Here is an 18991-nt window from a genome sequence, read left to right as displayed (position 1 = left end):
TGTACCGCTCCCTCGACCCTACTGTGACAGTGATGTGTACCAACCCCCGCCTCTTTTCCCCGACCCCACCTTCTCCCCCCCAACCCTCATCTCTCTCTCTCTCTATTCCCCCCCCCTCCCTCCCTCCCTCCCTCCCTCCCAACAGTCTTCAGGAGGCTCTCAGCCAGGCCTCCCAACCCTCCACATCCCAGGCGAAAAGTCAGCCGTCCAGAACCCCGTCTCAAGTGACTGTGCTGAGCGCTAGTGCCTCCCTGCTGGCCAGGAATGGAAGTGCGCACCTGGAAGGTTCTCAGGACAAGGCGTCGACGGTTGGTGCTTCCAGCCTGCAGGACGACTTCGGTAGGGAGGCATGAAGGGAGACTGGGGCTGTTAGCGGCAGAAAGTGTGGGGTGAGCGGGGGGGGGGGGGGGACTTGTTGTTTGGCTGCCGGCTGGAGAGTCTGTGCATGTGACTGTTGTGAATGGCTCCAAATCATATGACTCCTATTTTGGCTTGACTTTACTTGGGGTTTTTTTTTTTTAAGCCGGATAAATGGCAGTCACCGCTATGTCTCTGTTGGTTTGGACTGGATATGGGTTAGACTGAGGCGGTTACAGCTACGACTGCTGCAGTCTACTGCCATCCGCAATAGCGGCGTGCAGTTATTCACGGTCGGCGGCGACCTGTTGCTATCCGCCATAGATCCGTGCACTTATCCACGCTCCATTTATCTTTCCCTGCCGCGCAGTCTGTTGCCAATACTTGATCTCGTGTGAACTGGCGTGTTGATATTCTGTCACGCCGTGGCAAGTTCCCTCTTCTCGCCCCGGCGACGGCGTGCCGTAGATTTCCGCCTATAAGGTGAACACGCATGTCCGCAAGATGTTCAGGAATGGGGTGTTTGTATGTAAATGGTGTCGTCTTTGGCTTGTCGAGCATCCTTTTGCTCCCTTCGATTGAACCCGTGGTAAATGGATTACAACCCTCTGCTTACGGTGCCGCCAGCCGGCAGCGATTGGCCGTGATGAGAGGAGGCCGGCTGCAGGGGTACCAATGTGCCGTTGTGATTTCACGAGGTTGATGTTTGCCCGAAGCTGCTTGTGATTTAGCTGCATTGACATGTATACAATAGTTACATGTATACAATAGTTAGATGTATACAATAGTTAGATGTATACAATAGTTACATGTATACAATAGTTACATGTATATAATAGTTACATGTATACAATAGTTACATGTATATAATAGTTACATGTATACAATAGTTACATGTATATAATAGTTACATGTATATAATAGTTACATGTATATAATAGTTACATGTATACAATAGTTACATGTATATAATTGTTACATGTATACAATAGTTACATGTATATAATAGTTACATGTATATAATAGTTACATGTATACAATAGTTAGATGTATACAATAGTTACATGTATATAATAGTTACATGTATATAATAGTTACATGTATACAATAGTTACATGTATACAATAGTTACATGTATATAATAGTTACATGTATACAATAGTTAGATGTATACAATAGTTACATGTATACAATAGCACCTTAGACAGGTTAGCCGAGAGCAGGTGAAAACCTCTGCCTGGAGCCATGTTGCGTTTACGTTGTTCAGTCGGTACCGTTCAGCGACCTCTGCTGACATTTGCCAGTCTTGTTAGGATTAAGAAAGCAGAATTATTACACACAGCACATTAAATCCCTCTGCTTTACCTGGAGACGCACCTGCGATGTGTACATGTGTAGCACAGCGGATGTAAAAAAGTCTGCACACCCTGTTAAAGTGTTAAAATGGCAGATTTTTTGTGATGTTAAAGAAAAAAGAACCCAAGATAAATCATGTCAGAAAAGGTTCTACCCTCAATGTGAAATTGTAACCTATCAAGGTGAAGTGAAGGCGTCCATAGCGGTCTATTCCATTGCCTACCAACTGGGGGATCGCCGGTTCGAATCCCCCCGTGTTGCCTCCGGCTTGGTCGGGCGTCCCTACAGACACAATTGGCCGTGTCTGCGGGTGAGAAGCCGGATGTGTGGGTGTGTGTCCTGGTCGCTGCACTAGCGCCTCCTCTGGTTGGTCAGGGCGCTTGTTCGGGGGGAATAGCGTGATCCTCCCACGCGCTTCTTCCCCCTGGTGAAACTCCTCACTGTCAGGTGAAAAGAAGCGGCTGATGACTCCACATATATCGGGGGAGGCATGTGGTAGTCTGCAGCCCTCCCCGGATCGGCAGAGGGGGCGGAGCAGCGACCGGGACGGCTCGGAAAGGTGGGGTAATTGGCCGGATGCAACTGGGGAGAAAGGGGGGTAGGGGGGTAGGTAAATAAATAAATCTGCACATCAAATCAAACGAGAGCAGAACGGACATTGAACTGTTTGCCTCGGTCATTGGAGTAGGTCAAAAGAAAATGGCGATTGCTGTTAGTTGTCATGGTGACAACACGCATCAATGGGACAGTGAACGGGGTAGTCCAACCTTGGGGGTCGTCCCGGGTCGTCCTCTGTGTGGAGTTTGCGTGTTCTCCCCGTGTCTGCGTGGGTTTCCTCCGGGGGCTCCGGTTTCCGCCCAAAGACATGTAGGTCAGGTGACTCGACTGTACTAAATTGAACTTAAGTGTGAATGTGTGTGTGTGTGTGTGTGGTGGCCCTGTGATGGACCGGCGGCCTGTCCAGGGTGTCTCCCCGCCTGCCGCCCAATGACTGCTGGGATAGGCTCCAGCATCCCCGCGCCCCTGAGAGCAGGATAAGCGGTTTGGATAATGGATGGAAATCAGGGTAGCCACACCTAAAGGGGGGCTGCCCATTGTTCCAAAACCCCAACAGTCCAAAAAATGTCCCGCTGGACCGAAAGCCTATTTGTCCGACGGCCCGCTATCCCAAAAAAAAAGCTTGTTGCTCTGAAAATACACACTCTCCCATGAGTCTTTCGCCCTTAATATCTTAGGCTAGTTTGACGTGCAAACGGGAAGCTATCATTTCCTGCTAATTCACGTGAGTAGGCGGTGTAGTGTTCAAAGCAGTTGTGCGATTGTCGTCTCTGCTTCACCAGAAATGTCAACTTCCTTGTATTTATCTCTGGGCCAGTTCAGATCGATGATTCACCGCAGAGAGTGTGTCTCTTCAGAACAATGGGCCTTCGGAGCAACGGCCATTTGTTCTCAGGATGAATGGGCTTTCGGTCCAGTGGGACATTTTTCTGGACTACTGGGGTTTGGGACTAATGGGCCGTTGGACGCGGCGTGGCACCTTATAAAGAGCGACGGCTCTCGGATTGAACTGGCTCTCTCGGGCACGATACGCAGGCGCCACCAGGGGTCCTACTGCATTGCAACAAATGTTAAGCGGGTCGCTCTGAGGTTTTGGATTCAGGGGACCTCTAAAACATCCTTGTGGACACCGACCCCCCATGAACCGCTGACAGGTGGCCGCCCTCGTCGCCTTCGATTAGAAACTGCCATTGCTGCTGCGGTGCATGCAGTCGAAGTCACTGTGCCAACACTTACCAGGCCTTGGAGACGACTGCAGGAGAAAACCCGGCTTCATCGCACAACCTCACTCAGTGGAAACACAGACCATTCACAGGTGTTCTGTCAACTTCTATTTTGTGCAAAAACTGCAATGGAAACCCGCCTAGTGAGTCTGTGGGGGAGGGGGTGCAACTTGCCACAAGTCAGTTTGTACGGAAGTTAGCCCACTACAACGGTCACAGGCCCAATCCCAACGTCATCAACAATCAGGAACAATCAATTGTCGTTTCTTTCCCCCAGCCCACAGCAGTTCGACCCAAAAGACAACAACACACATCCCAGATTCCCAAAAACAGAACCACCGAAAGCAGAGAGAACAAAACAAAACAAAAAGCACAAACAGTCAACAACACAGTCCACTCGGCGCAACACGGTCCAACAATTCCACTGTCCAGAGAGCGAACGCCAGCCAGGATGACTGTAGGAACTGCCGGTCTGCATGGGCTAGCCGTTAGCTTAGCCTGCTCCGCTTCCATGTCCTGTCGGACCGCCGTAGGTGTTTCCTCCTCGGGTGCAGCTCCAGCAGGGCCGTGGTCCCTGGGCCCACCAGGCTCTCCCAGCCAATCCAGCGCCAGCCGTCCCAGTCATCAAACGAAGGCAAAACAAACCTAGACGCAGACGTGGACAAAGACACCACATGGACGGCACTGGGTGAGGCCACCGCAAACCTGAGTTTGCGCCACCATCTTCCAACACCGGTGCTGATGGGGCCGCCGCTGCAAACATGAATTCGCACCGCCACCCCCACCCCCACCCCCCAAATCCTAAGCCCTGAACCCTCACAGACTTAACTGACGCCACCCGGTAAGTGCCTGGGTGTGAGAGGCTGCAAGGGTTCGAAATGGCCTGAACAGGGATGGGACAGTACTTTGTGACACAGCACGTTACCTTGAGGATGCCAAAACACGTTTCGTACCGTTGTGGGTTCGGGACTTTTTGTTTTACAGTTTTCACTTACTTCACGACCGAGACACGTAAGGGACTGACTGCCCGACTCGAACGTCTCGCAGACTCTCGTCTTACAGAGTGGACGAGAGGTCATTGTCAAATAATCGATTTACTTGTGTTTGTCAAAACAGCGTCGTTGAGCAAAAACGAGAAGAAACGGTTGATGAGTAAACTTAAGTGTGTAAATATGTTTGCGTTCCTCTGATTTCACGTGTTTCTTGTGTACCATCTTAAACCCTTGCCAGGGTTCTTTGTAAATGTAGGCATACCGGCACACCCAGTACGGCAGGCTGAACGCTCATGTGCCCTTCCATGCATGTTTGTTTACAGTTTCTTTTTCTGTTTTTTAACCCTCCTGGGCTTCCCCCTAGTAACCCCGTGTTTAATGTGTCGCAACGCCATTTTAGGCGCGCTCCCGCTAAGTCCGTGAGGGCTTAGGGCTGTTCCGCTGTCAGATCCTCGCATGCACGAGGGCTCTCTCGCAGACGTTTTGAGCCCTGCAAGTCCACATTCCTGCAGACTTTGTGTGCGAGAATTACCAACCGTTCGTAGGGTTGTGACGTTAAACACGGGGTTACCAGGGGAAGCCCAGAAGCGTTGAAAAAATGGTAAACAAACGAGCGTGGAAGGACACGGGGGTGTTCAGCCTGGCATACTGGGTGTGCTGGTATGCCTAAATCACAAAGAAACAGGACGTTAACAAGGATTTAACGTGGTACATAGAGAAACACATGACATCAGAGCGTATGCTGTATTACACACGTCGTTTATCCATCAGCCATTTTCGTTTTTGCTTAATGATGCTGTCTGACAAAAACGAGTAAGTGGATGTGAGGCGAGAGCCTGGAGGCTGTTCACATCAGACAGGCGGTCCCTTAACTCAAGTGTCTTGGCTGTGAAGAAAATAACCAGTCCCAAACCCACAGTAGTACAAAACATGTTTTGCTGTCGTCAAGATAACGTACTGGTATGTTGCAAAGTACTGTCCTGTTTCTATTTATACCACTTGGAGCCCTTGCAGCCTCTCCACCACTTACCGAGTGACGTCAGTTAAGTCTGCGAGACTTCAGAGCTTAGGCTTTAGGCTTTAGGGGGGACATTGGGATTGGGCCTGTGAATGATAATTGGCCGGATACAAATGGGGAGAAAAAAATACAAGAACAAAAATTATAGATACGCCTGGTCATACTGCAATACTGGGGGCGTCTGGGTGGCGTGGCGGTCTATTCTGTTGCCTACCAACAGGAGGCTCGCCGGTTCGATTCCCCGTGTTACCCCCGGCTTGGTGGCTATGTGTCCTGGTCGCTGCACTAGCGCCTCCCCTGATCGGTCAGGGCACCTGTTCAGGGGGTAGGGGAACTGGGGGGAACAGCGTGGTCCTCCCACTCGCTACGCCCCCCTGGTGAAACTCCTCACTGTCAGGTGAAAAGAAGCGGCTGGCGACCCCACGTGTATCAGAGGAGACATGTGGTAGTCTGCAGCCCTCTCCGGATCGGCAGAGGGGGTGGAGCAGCGGCCGGGACGGCTCGGAAGAGTGGGGTAACTGGCCGGATACAATTTGGGCGAAAAAAGGGGGGGGAGGGGGAACTACCATGACCGGGACGTCCCTCCAAAATTGATGAGAAGACAGGGAGAAAACTGGTCAGGGAGGCTGCCAAGAGGCTTACAGCAACATTAAAGGAGCTGCAGACATTTCTGGCGAGTACTGGTTGCTCCCTACATGCGACAACTGTCTCCTGTAGTGTACGTATGTCTGGGCTATGGGGTAGGGTGGCAAGACAAGACATCCAGTCCTGGCTAAATTTTGCAAAAAGATTCATCCAGTCTCCCCAAACCATGTGGAAAAATGTGTTATGGTCTTGATGAGACCAAGGCTGAACTTTTTGGCCATAATTCCAAAAGGCAACACAGCACATCGCCAAAAGAGCACCACACCCATGGTGAAGCATGGTGGAGGCAGCATCAGGCTGTGGGGCTTCAAGGTGGAGGGAATCATGAGTAACTACAAATACCAGTGGATTATGGGGCGAAACCTTCAGGCGTCTGCTAGAAAGCTGAAGAGGAACTTCACCTTTCAGCACAACGACCCGAAGCCTACGTCCAAATCAACAAAGGAATGGCTTCACCAAGAGAAGATCAACGTTTTGGAAAGGGCCCAGACCTGAATCCAGTAGAAACTCTGTGGGGTGACCTGAAGAGGGCCCTGTACAGGAGACGACCTCGCAATTTGACGGAGCCACAACGTTTTTGCAAGGAAGACTGGGAAAATATTGCCAAGCTGATAGACTCCCACCCCAGAAGACCGAGTGCTGTGATGAAATCCAAAGGCGCTTTATGACAAAGTATTGGATTAGAGGTGTGCACACTCGTGCAACCGGGTTATTGTAAGTTCTGTATTTGTGTTTTTCCCTGAAAGGTTTCGATTTGTTCTCGCTTGAATTTTATACGTTGCAATTTCACATTAAAGGTGGACAAAGTTCTGACCTGATCTATCTCGGGTTTGTTTTTTTGTTTTCCATCACAAATCTGCCATTTTAACAGGGGGTGTGTAGACGTTTAGTATCCACTGCGTGAGAGCACCGTGACTGGGATGCAGACCGAGTCGACACCTGAGCATCCGAGGTCACGTCGTGATCGTCGACGCTTCGGTTAAAGGGAATGCAAAACCCGGTCACACTTTCAAGGCGTTATTTGAGCGTGCTTTAGATCAGCCCCTTCCCTCAAACGTCTCACGAGAGCAGAAACGCGCTTACCGTAACGTGAGTTATATTTGAATTATGATGCGTAGCCGTCAGTGAAAAGCAGCCGCTATGCGCTTAGCTATACTTCAGAAGTGGAAGGGCGGCGGGAGCAACCGGACTGCGGTTGATGACTGACAAGGTCTCTTAGGTGCTTCGTAGCCTCCGGAGGAGGATGCGCATTCATCCGGTAACGACATTACGCATTACGAGAACAGGAATATTAGCAAAGGCTTTCCGTCGCTGTGCTGCGCAGACATGTGGCTTAATCTGGTTTGACACGGGGACGGTAACTCGGTTACCGTGTGTGCGTCAACGCGGTGTGTGCTTGTGACTCCGCCGGTGCTGCGAGAAGACTGACCCTGTGTGTTGTCTCTGCCCGGGTTTGCAGGGAAGCTCACTCCCTCCTTGTACGAGGCGGCTGGCTGTGACATGTCCCTGGTCAACTTCGAACCTGCAACCAGACGAGCCTCCAATAACATGTGGTCAGTGTCACAGTAGGAACGACCCTCGGATGTACCCCCGCAGAAAAAGTAACGTGTCTGTGTACCTGAAACCCGACTTCACTGAATGGCAGGCGGTGAAACACCAGAGGTGGACAAAGTACACAACTCCGTTACTCGAGTCGGAGTACAGCTACTCAGGGCGTCCGAGGATCGGCAGTTCGAATCCCCGTGTTACCTCCGGCTCGGTCGGGCATCCCTACAGGCACAATTGGCCGTGTCTGTGGGTGGGAAGCCGGATGTGGGTATGTGTGTCCTGGTTGCTGCACTAGTGCCTCCTCTGGTCGGTCGGGGTGTATGTTCAGGGGGGAGGGGGGACTGGGGGGAATAGCGTGATCCTCCCACATGCTACACCCCCCTGGTGAAACTCCGCACTGTCAGGTGAAAAGAAGCGGCTGGCGACTCCACATGTACGGGAGGAGGCACGTGGTAGTCTGCAGCCCTCCCCGGATCGGCAGAGGGGGGTGGAGCAGCGACCGGGACGGCTCGGAAGAGTGGGGGTAATTGGCCGGATACAATTGGGGCGAAAAAATGGGGAAAAATTACAACAACAAAAAAAAGTATAGATACCCCTTGTCATACTCCAATGCATCCGGGTGGCGTAGCAGTCTATTCTGTTGCCCACCGAAAGGAGCAGTTATTTACAGAGTAAAAGTGATGTTTTCAGAAAAAATTAGTACTCGAGTACAGATACTCAAAAAATGTACTTAAGTACAGTACTCGAGTAAATGTACTTTTGTCCACGCCTGTTTTTAAAAGAGAATTATGATGCAGATAATTGGGATAAAAGGCAACCTAGTGAAAAGTCCGCCTGCAAACTTTTCATTTCATAACCAATTAAGAAGTAGCACCTCCTTGTAGTCGTGCCCTAAGCTGATGCTGTTACTTTGTTTGCTGTTGTCGTGTCATGAATCTTGTTTGGATGCCAAGAGCACGGGGGGACGCTTTCTAATCAGCGGTGGTTTCATTTTTTTTTCCCATGATGCCCTGCAGGGACACCGACTCCCACCTCTCCAGCTCTACCTCAGTTCGCTTCTGCCCTCATGACCTGGTGAGTATCTGCCCACTCAGCTGCTATTCGCAGTGTGTGTGTGTCTGTGTGTGTGTCTGTGTGTGTGTCTGTGTGTGTGTGTGTGTGTGTCTGTGTGTGTGTGTGTGTGAGACTGACAGACAGAGAGACGCCGTAGCTGTGGGCGGTGTGAAAGTGCTTGCTTGCACATGTCAGTGTATATCAGAATTGAGATGGATGTAGCGTTTATATGCACTTGTTTATCCCCCGAGACTTCAAATCAGCATCAGAACAAATGCAGTGTTGTAGTACTCGAGTCCAGGACTCGGACTCTGATACATAACATTATTCAGTTTCCTGCAAGGGTAGGCACGTGTGATCCACCTACATGCGGATTCACGTGCGTACCCTCGAACTCAACCTTGAAGACTCGGACTCGGACTCAGGCGACGGGAACTTGACTCAGACTCTTCTTTGGGGACTCGGACCCGAACAAGACTAGAAACAGAACACGCCCTCAGAGGGCGTTCAACAGTAAACGGGCCAGTCTGAACATCTCAGGTAGCGTAATTCCATGACACGACGTGGTGACTGAGGATCTGGTACCACCTCAGGTCTATCAAGCAATGACCCTGGGTCAGCTCTCCCTCCCTCAGATCCGCCTGAACCGCTTACTAACAATGGACCCAGAGCTGCTGGAACAGCAGGACGGGGACCTGAGCCCGGAGCTTCCGGACGGCGCGTCGGGCCAGGAGGACCGCTCAGCCGCCACAGTAGCCGTGGGCAAGGCCCGGTCCTACTACCGCTTTTGGCTGCTACCCTACCTGTGGGTCAGCCTGCACTTTGACAGGCTCACCCTGCTGGCGCTGTTTGACAGGTAGGATAGTGCGCCTGTCTCGTCGATCTGTCCTACGCTCAGGTCTGTCTGTCCGTGTTGTCTGTCAGTCAGAGAGTTACGGACGGCTTCCTCATTTATTTCACAGACTTCGGCTGTCGCTTCGTCACGAGCCGTCACCGGCTAACTTGCTATTCTGAGGCAAAACCACATCGAGCACGCCACCATTTATAAACTCACCCGCTTCCACACAAACACTTCACCAACCAACTTATCTCTCTATCAGTCTATTAATGCTCTCTCTGTTCTTCTATATGCATCTATCATTTCTGTCTCTCTCTCTCTCTGTCTCTGTCTCTCTCTCTGTCTGTGTCTCTCTCTCTGTCTCTGTCTCTGTCTCTCTCTCTGTCTGTGTCTCTCTCTCTGTCTCTGTCTGGGTCTCTGTCTCTCTCTGTTCTTCTATATGCATCTATCATTTCTGTCTCTGTCTCTCTCTGTCTCTCTGTCTCTGTCTGTGTCTCTCTCTCTGTCTCTGTCTCTCTCTCTGTCTCTGTCTCTCTCTCTGTCTCTGTCTCTCTCTCTGTCTCTGTCTGGGTCTCTGTCTCTCTCTGTTCTTCTATATGCATCTATCATTTCTGTCTCTGTCTCTCTCTGGCTCTCTCTCTGTCTCTCTCTCTGTCTCTCTCTCTGTCTGTGTCTCTGTCTCTGGCTCTCTCTCTGTCTCTGTCTCTCTCTCTGTCTCTCTCTCTGTCTCTCTCTCTGTCTCTCTCTCTGTCTGTGTCTCTGTCTGTGTCTCTGTCTCTGTCTCTCTCTCTGTTTCTGTCTCTGTCTCTCTCTCTGTCTCTGTCTGTGTCTCTGTCTCTCTCTCTGTCTCTCTCTCTGTCTCTGTCTCTGTCTCTCTCTCTGTTTCTGTCTCTGTCTCTCTCTCTGTCTCTGTCTCTCTCTCTGTCTCTCTCTCTGTCTCTCTCTCTGTCTCTGGCTCTCTCTCTGTCTCTGTCTCTCTCTCTGTCTCTCTCTCTGTCTCTCTCTCTGTCTGTGTCTCTGTCTCTGTCTCTCTCTCTGTCTCTCTCTCTGTCTCTCTCTCTGTCTCTCTCTCTGTCTGTGTCTCTGTCTCTGTCTCTCTCTCTGTCTCTCTCTCTGTTTCTGTCTCTGTCTCTCTCTCTGTCTCTGTCTGTGTCTCTGTCTCTCTCTCTGTCTCTCTCTCTGTCTCTGTCTCTGTCTCTCTCTCTCTCTGTCTCTCTCTCTGTTTCTGTCTCTGTCTCTCTCTCTGTCTCTGTCTCTGTCTCTCTCTCTGTCTCTCTCTCTGTCTCTCTCTCTGTCTCTGTCTCTGGCTCTCTCTCTGTCTCTGTCTCTCTCTCTGTCTGTGTCTCTGTCTCTCTCTCTGTCTGTGTCTCTGTCTCTGTCTCTCTCTCTGTCTCTCTCTCTGTTTCTGTCTCTGTCTCTCTCTCTGTCTCTGTCTCTCTCTCTGTCTGTGTCTCTGTCTCTCTCTCTGTCTCTCTGTCTCTGGCTCTCTGTCTCTCTCTCTGTCTGTGTCTGTCTCTGTCTCTCTCTCTGTCTCTGTCTCTGTCTCTGTGCTTCAAGCTCTCACTGACTGATTTCATCCAGTGTTGTTCTGTATTTGGATATACACATGAACAAAACATGTAACATCTCTCATACACAAACTGACAGACACCTGCCTTGCAGAGAGACCTGCTTGAGTAAAGTTACCAGTGACATGAACAGGGGGCGTCCGGGTGGCGTAGCGGTCTATTCCGTTGCCTACCAACACGGGGATCGCCGGTTCAAATCCCCGTCTTAGTCGGGCGTCCCTGCCGACACAATTGGCCGTGTCTGCGGGTGGGAAGCCGGATGTGGGTGTGTGTCCTGGTCGCCGCACTAGCGCCTCCTCTGGTCGGTCGGGGTGCCTGTTCAGAGAGGGGGGGGGTAGCGTGATCCTCCCACGCGCTACACCCCCCTGGTGAAACTCCTCACTGTCAGGTGAAAAGAGGCGGCTGGTGACTCCACATGTATGGGAGGAGGCATGTGGGAGTCTGCAGCCCTCCCCGGATCGGCAGAGGGGGGCGGAGCAGAGACCGGTTGAATATTTTAACGTATAAATGGTCGGTGTGGAGGTGTCCGCTGAGCGTCGCTGGCTAACTCTGCCCGCTACGCCGCAGGAACCGCGAGGTCGTGGAGAACGTGCTGGCGATCGTGCTCGCCGTCCTGGTGGCCTTCCTAGGTTCGGTGCTGCTGGTCAACGGCTTCTTCACGGACATCTGGGTCTTTCAGTTCTGCCTGGTCATCGCGAGCTGCCAGTACTCCTTACTTAAGGTGAGCGCCCCCCGCTGGCCACGAGCGTGCACCTGAACTGATACCAGAAGTAAAACCGTTCTTAAAAATGTTTTTTCTTTCCCTTTTTTCAAAATGTTTTAGTCATTTTTAACTGAAAGTACATCTTGGTGGGACCTCTGCTCCATAGATTTGACTGTAATAGTAGCTCTTTGTAGCGGCGGTCTGTTTAAACACTTTAGGATGTTCGGCATTGGCTGAAAATTCACATCTACTGTGTGTTCCTCTCTGTCAGAGCGTCCAGCCAGACTCCTCGTCTCCTCGACATGTAAGTGTTTATCCATACTAAAACGTGTCTACCTTTTTCTATTGGTCTCCGTCATCACATCGTCCCGGTATTTCACCGAGTCAGCGATGAGCCGTCTACGTGTCCAGTTTCCGTAATGTCTTGAGTGTCGAGCTGGATGCCCCGAGGAAGAGAGCGGGATTCTCTTCCTAGATCAGCAACATTCCCCGTAGTGAGGAGGGCAAGGGTCAGAGACATTTCCGTGACAGCAGCAGGGTCATGTAGACGTCAGAGAGGGGGTATCTGTCAGCCAGTCGGACTTGTAGTCTCAACCCTGCCTTTTTATCGCCTGTCTGTTTGCGTTGTGGGTCTCAAACATTACTGTTTTGCTTTTTTTCTAATAGCTTTCTAGGAACCAAATTTCCTTCTCTAGACCCCCTCTACACACACACACACACACAATGGTATGTTTTATCCGCTATGCTTGACAGGGCCGCAGTGTGTAAACTCTGTCTGGTATTAATGCAGCGTTGTTGTCCTCAAACCGCCCGTCCCTGCAGGGCCACAACCGCATCATAGCGTACAGCCGGCCTGTCTACTTCTGCCTGTGCTGCGGCCTCATCTGGCTCCTCCACTACGGCAGCCAGAGGACCACCTCCTCGCGCTTCACCCTGTACGGAGCGGCGCTCACCAGCTCCCTCCTGCTGGCCTCTGCCCGGGACCTGGTCATAGGTAAGGGACACCACTCTCCGAATCACAGAGACAGGACAAGATCGGCCGTACTTATCCTCGCTTGCAAATCGAAGTGTGTTTAGAATCAGAAACACTTTATTTGTCGTTTCCCCCGGCCCACAGCGGTGCAGCACAAAGACAACAACACATCCAGAAACTACAAGAACACACATACCCAAACTAACACATATATCTAAACTAAACAAAGCAAAACAAAAATCACTGTCCAGGAGAACGAACGCCAGCCAGGATGACCGTCAGAACTGCCGGTCGACATGGGCTAGCAGCTAGCTTAGCCTGCCCCGCTTCCACGTCCTGTCAGACCGCCCTCGGTGTTTCCTCTTCGGGGCGCAGCTCCGGTCAGGGCCGTGGTCCCTGGGCCCACAGGACGCAGCAGACCAAGCTCCCTCAGCCCGTCCAACACCAGCTCTCCCAGCCGGACACCTTCGACACACTTCCCCGCACCCCACACGACGCCACTAAAAACCCAGTTAAGGCTAGGCGAGACCGCTAGCAGTTAGCTTAGCCTGTCCAGCTTCCGTGTCTTGTCAGACCGCCCTCTATGTTACCTCTTGGGGGCGCAGCTCCGGGCAGGGCTGTGGTCCCTGTGCCCACAGGACGCAGCAGACCAAGCTCCCTCAGCCCATCCAACACCAGCTCTCCCAGCCAGACACCTTCGACACACTTCCCCGCACCCCACACGACTTCACTAAAAACCCAGTTAAGGCTAGGCGAGACCGCTAGCAGTTAGCTTAGCCTGTCCAGCTTCCGTGTCTTGTCAGACCACCCTCTGTGTTTCCTCTTCGGGCGCAGCTCCGGTCAGGGCCGTGGTCCCTGGGCCCACAGGACGCAGCAGACCAAGCTCCCTCAGCCCATCCAACACCAGCTCTCCCAGCCAGACACCTTAAACACACCTCCCCGCACTCTACACGACGACACTAAAAACAAACTCAACGCTAGGCGAGGCCGCCGCCAGACCGCCCTCGGCGTTATCAGAACTGCCGGTGTGCATGGGCTAGCAGTTAGCTTAGCCTGTCCAGCTTCCGTGTCTTGTCAGACCGCCCTCTATGTTACCTCTTGGGACGCAGCTCCGGGCAGAGCCGTGGTCCCTGGGCCCACAGGATGCAGCAGACCAAGCTCCCTCAGCCCATCCAACACCAGCTCTCCCAGCCGGACACCTTCGACACACCTCCCCACACTCCACACGACGACAGACCGCCCTCGGTGTTATCAGAACTGCCGGTCTGCATGGGCTAGCAGTTAGCTTAGCCTGCCCCGCTTCCGCGTCCTGTCAGACCGCCCTCTATGTTACCTCTTGGGGGCGCAGCTCCGGGCAGAGCTGTGGTCCCTGGGCCCACAGGGTGACCAAGCTCTCCCAGCCATCAAACGAAGACAAACTCAGACGCAAACATGGCCAAAGACACTGCATGGACAGTATTGGGTGAGGCCGCCGCACACGTGAATTCACGCCGCCATCTTCCCACACCGGAATTAACACGGAATTAACACACCGGAATTGTTTCGTGGTTTGATTTTAAGTGCACTGTTGTGCTGTTGGTTATATTATCAGTAATAATTGCTTGATTAATAGTCAATTTATTTTATTCCATGTTATTGTACAGGCAAGGAGGTCAAATTGTGATAAACCACCTGTGATTTAGCATCTGGTGTTTGGCAGGATTTTAGGATAGTTAGGATAAAGTCATCAAATGTCCTTATTGATATTTTCATCGCGTTCAAGTGTCAGTAAATAAATTCTGTCATTGAAACTGTGTGGGGGAATCTGTCTCTCCCTGTCTCTTTCCTCCTCCCCGCCTCCCCTCACCCCCCGTACACCCTGCAGTCTTCACCCTTTGCTTCCCCCTGGTCTTCTTCGTGGGCTTGCTGCCGCAGGTCAACACATTCGTCATGTACCTCTTCGAGCAGCTGGACATCCACGTGTTCGGAGGGAACGGTGAGTGGCTCTGAGACGTCGACCTCTAAGGAACAGGGACGACACACACACACACACACACACTGGCCTACACATTGACGCTTAACACGTTGTGACACAACGTGACTCGTAAGAGGCCCCAAAGTGCTGATTTGCATTCTGCCCAGCCCAGCACCTCTGCCTGTCCACATGAGCGGGGTCACCGCTGACATCCTGTGTGTGTGTGTGTGTGTGTGTGTGTGTGTGTGTGTGTGTGTGTGTGTGTGTGTGTGTGTGTGTCTTTCAGCCTCCACCAGCCTTCTGTCGGCCTTCTACAGCATCCTGCGGAGTGTCGTCACTGTGGCGCTGCTCTACGGCCTCTGTTACGGCGCTCTGAAGGTGAGACCAAGATTCTTAACTGTTAAGCCGTGACTAAGCAGACCCCCCCCCCACACACACAATTTTTGCTCAACAAGTTTTGAAGATCAGGGAAATTACTTTATCCAGAGCTGTGCATATTTTAGACAGGTGTTAGGATCCATCCTGAGAGGTTGTATCGTTTATTGCTGTGCCATTACAACATCCATTTTTCCTGACGTAGCTTCAGAAGTTAGTTACCTCCGGCTTGGTTGGGCGTCCCTACATACACAGTTGGCCGTGTGTGCGGGTGGGAAGCCGGGTGTGGCTGTGTGTCCCGGGGCCTCGTGTATCAATCGTTACTATGGGCAAATGTGTTCCTAAACACCCATGGGATTTTTTAGCCCTGGAGTTTGTCTCAGAGACCAGTGCAGAACCTGGGTAACCCCTGAATTTAGACACCGACTGGCTCCCCACTGATGTCTTTGCAGGCCTTGGTGATTGCAAGAGGTAGACAATAGGCGTTAGGAGGAAGGAATTACAAGTACCCATCATGCTTTGCTGCTGACTGTCAGACAAACCTGAGGGCTAAAAAATTCCATGGGTGTGTAGGCTCAAAAGAACTCCTACTGAGACAAGGTGGTCTTGGTACGCTTACAAAAAGACTCTGGAGCCGGCCCACCGCAGTGAAAACACAGTCCGGCCCAGTTCATGGAGTCACTGGGCGTTGTGGGATCCCGCCACGCCGCGTAGGCGTGGAGCGAGAGCGCTCTCCGGAGGCCGGGAGACGCACATCTCTGCCTAACAACGGAGACACGACTTTCGACTCGCTCGCCAACACGAAACTCTGGCATGGGAACCGGAGGATTCCAGCACAGGAAATGAGCCACTCGCACAGCTGGTGCTGACGCTCATTTGATGCCTTCAGCCTGTCAAACAAAGAGAATTTGCTGCAAACTGTAATGCAAACACCCGGCTCGTGTTTATCCCGCTGGACAGCACACAGAGCCCGACTGGTGAGCAAATAGTTTGTTTGTGCGTGGTGGGTTTTTTTTTGTGGCTTTTTCTCCCCAGTTGTACTCGTCCAATTACCGCCCCCCCCTCTCCCCGCCGACCTGGGGAAGGCTGCAGACTACCACATGCCTCCTCCCATACGTGTGTGGTCACCAGCCGCTTCTTTTCACCTGACAGTGAGGAGTTTCACCAGGGGGACGTAGCACGTGGGAGGATCACGCCAGGTCATTTTTATCACCAGCCGATCTGCAAAAACTTGTACATGCGTTTATCCGTTCTCGGCTCGACTATTGTAATGCACTTTATTCTGTTATCAGCGAGGGCTCCCTCTACCGTCTGTAGTTGGTAGTGCAAGCCGCTGCTCGGTTCATTACCCGGACAAGGAGGCGTGACCGTATCACTCCTGCGCTCGCCTCCCTACACTGGCTCCCTGTTACATCTCCAGTTGATTTTAACACTTTACTGCTCACTTTGAAGGCCTTAAACGGCGGTCTTGCTCCTCCATACATGTGTGAGTTATTGACCTGGTATACACCCTCTCCACCATTAAGGTCTGCAGGTGGACCCTGCTGGTTACTCCCAGGTCTGGGTTTGTCCCAAAGGGTGATGGGGCTTCTGCTGTTAGAGTCCCACACTATGGACCTCTCTTCCTGTCGACCGGAGACTAACCAAGCCCCTATAGCTTCTTTCAGATCTCGTCTTACTTTCTATGAAAGCTTTTACAGATTTTTTTGTGAAGCACTTTGTGACATTGTTTTAGAAAAGTGCCATATAAATAATGTTATTATTATTATTGATGTATAAACGGCCGGTGTGTCTGTGTGGCAGGAGACCTGGGAGCCCCATCACATCCCTGTGCTGTTTTCTGTCTTCTGTGGCCTCCTGGTGGCGGTGTCTTACCATCTGAGCCGGCAAAGCAGCGACCCCTCCGTCCTCATGTAAGTTTACTGTACTTCTGTGCTACTGTACAAGTAGACCTGAGTGGGAAAGGAGCAGTAAATACTAGCTGTCGGGTTTTGTCGGAGCACCCGGTGGGCGGCGCGAGGCGCACCAGGACGGTGGGTGTTCGGTAGGTCGTCAGCGGTGGAAAAGTCAATACATACGTTTCTATAGATGTGTATACACATGTGGTTTAGATAGATGTTTAATGTTCCCTATAGTATGTTAAAAGTGATGCGGTGAGAGCAAGTATTAGATGACATCAATGTAGTCGATATAATTGAGCGGTAAGGTAGTATGACAAGTTGACAGAAGTAAAAGAAGTACTGTTGTTTAAAATACTGTAAGTACGGGGCGTCCGGGTGGCGTGGCGGTCTGTTCCGTTGCCTACCGACACTGGGATCGCCGGTTCAAATCCCCCGTGTTACCTCCGGCTCGGTCGGGCGTCCCTACAGGCACAATTGGCCGTGTCTGCGGGTAGGAAGCCAAATGTCCCCCTAGTGAAACTCCCCACTGTCAGGTGAAAAGAAGCGGCTGGCGACGCCACATGCATCGGAGGAGGCATGTGGTAGTCTGCAGATGGCTCGGAAGAGTGGGGTAACTGGCCAAGTACAATTGGGGAGAAATCAAAAAAAAAAATTAAAAAAAATCTCTCCCACATGATCCATTGATGTTCAAAATATCTCATATAGTTTTTCTTCTTGCTTCACAGCTCATTGATACAGTCCAAGATCTTGCCCAATCTGAAAGACAAAAATCCAGAGGACCCTCTCTCGGAAGTACAGGACCCTCTACCAGACAAGCTGAAGGCTTCAGTGGTGAGTTGACCGCGGTCACCGACTGACTCAGGTCCAAATGTGCTACTCTCCAGCTGCTTTCAAAGATACTTGCCTTGACGTTCTTGGAATGATTATTCTGGCATCTCTGGTGGTTTTCCGGGTTCACACATACAGCTTTCTAGTGTTTGCCCCCATGTGATATGACAGTGCCTTTTTTCTGCTCTCTCAGCGAACCGATGGTGCAATTTTTACAGAGTATCAGCTCAAGCTCCCGTTCACAAATGAGTCCGACACATAAAATTTAGGCAGTTGTGGGATAGATGGCATGAGTGAACAAGTTTTTTATGTAACAGGTCATGTAAGATATTAGTCATGTTCAACACTTGACAGTGGGATCATGACTAGTTTGCACGTTTATTTTTGTGCTTAAATTTCACAAACATTAAGAACATACTACGTCGATCAGCCAATCCACCTGACTAGTATTGTGTGGGTCCCCCTCGTGGCGCCAAAACAGCTCTGACCCATTGAGGCATGGACTCCACAAGACCTCTGAAGGTGTCCTCTGGTATCTGGCACCAACACCTTAGCGACAGATCCTTTCAGTCCAGTAAGTTGCGAGGTGGGGCCTCCACGGATCAGACTTGTTTTTCCAGCACATCCCACAGAAGCTCTTCCGGACTGAGATCTGGGGAGTGTAGAGGCCAAGGCAAGACCTTGCACTCTTTGTCATGTTCCTCAAATCATCCCTGAACAGGGTGTGCAGTGTGGCAGGGTGCATTATCCTGCTGAAAGAGGCCACATGAACGCCAGAACCCAAGTCAGCTACAGTAGCTCGTCTGTGGGATCGGACCAGACAGGCTAGCCTTCGCTCCCCACATGGATCAGTGAGCCTCGGGCACCCATGACCCTGTCGCTGGTTTAGCAGTTGTCCTTCCTTGGACCACTTTTGGTAGGTACTGACCACTGCATACCGGGAACACCCAACAAGACCTGCCGTTTTGGGGGTGCTCCGACCCAGTCGTCTAGCCATCACAATTTGATCCTCGTCAAAGTCGCTCAGATCCTTACGCTTGACCATGTAGCAACCGGAGGAGGCACAGGACACATAACTCCATCCAGACACGGCCAATTGCG

General features: G+C 51.5%; 1 protein-coding gene across 1 annotated transcript in view; it reads left to right on the top strand.

Moving 5' to 3' along the window:
- The window catches only part of pcnx1 (pecanex 1), a 56414-nt gene that overhangs the window by 17578 nt on the left and 19845 nt on the right, over nt 1-18991 (top strand). The window contains exons 8-18 of the mRNA XM_056296485.1: nt 156-339; nt 7609-7702; nt 8714-8771; nt 9386-9606; nt 11724-11877; nt 12131-12163; nt 12682-12853; nt 14697-14807; nt 15073-15164; nt 16965-17074; nt 17788-17893. Coding sequence (XP_056152460.1) covers nt 156-339; nt 7609-7702; nt 8714-8771; nt 9386-9606; nt 11724-11877; nt 12131-12163; nt 12682-12853; nt 14697-14807; nt 15073-15164; nt 16965-17074; nt 17788-17893 — 1335 coding nt within the window. The remainder of the gene's footprint in view (nt 1-155; nt 340-7608; nt 7703-8713; nt 8772-9385; nt 9607-11723; nt 11878-12130; nt 12164-12681; nt 12854-14696; nt 14808-15072; nt 15165-16964; nt 17075-17787; nt 17894-18991) is intronic.

The sequence above is a fragment of the Lampris incognitus genome, chromosome 16 (genome assembly GCF_029633865.1).
Source record: "Lampris incognitus isolate fLamInc1 chromosome 16, fLamInc1.hap2, whole genome shotgun sequence".
Lineage (NCBI taxonomy): Eukaryota > Metazoa > Chordata > Actinopteri > Lampriformes > Lampridae > Lampris > Lampris incognitus.
This window is presented reverse-complemented; position numbering and strand designations above follow the sequence as displayed.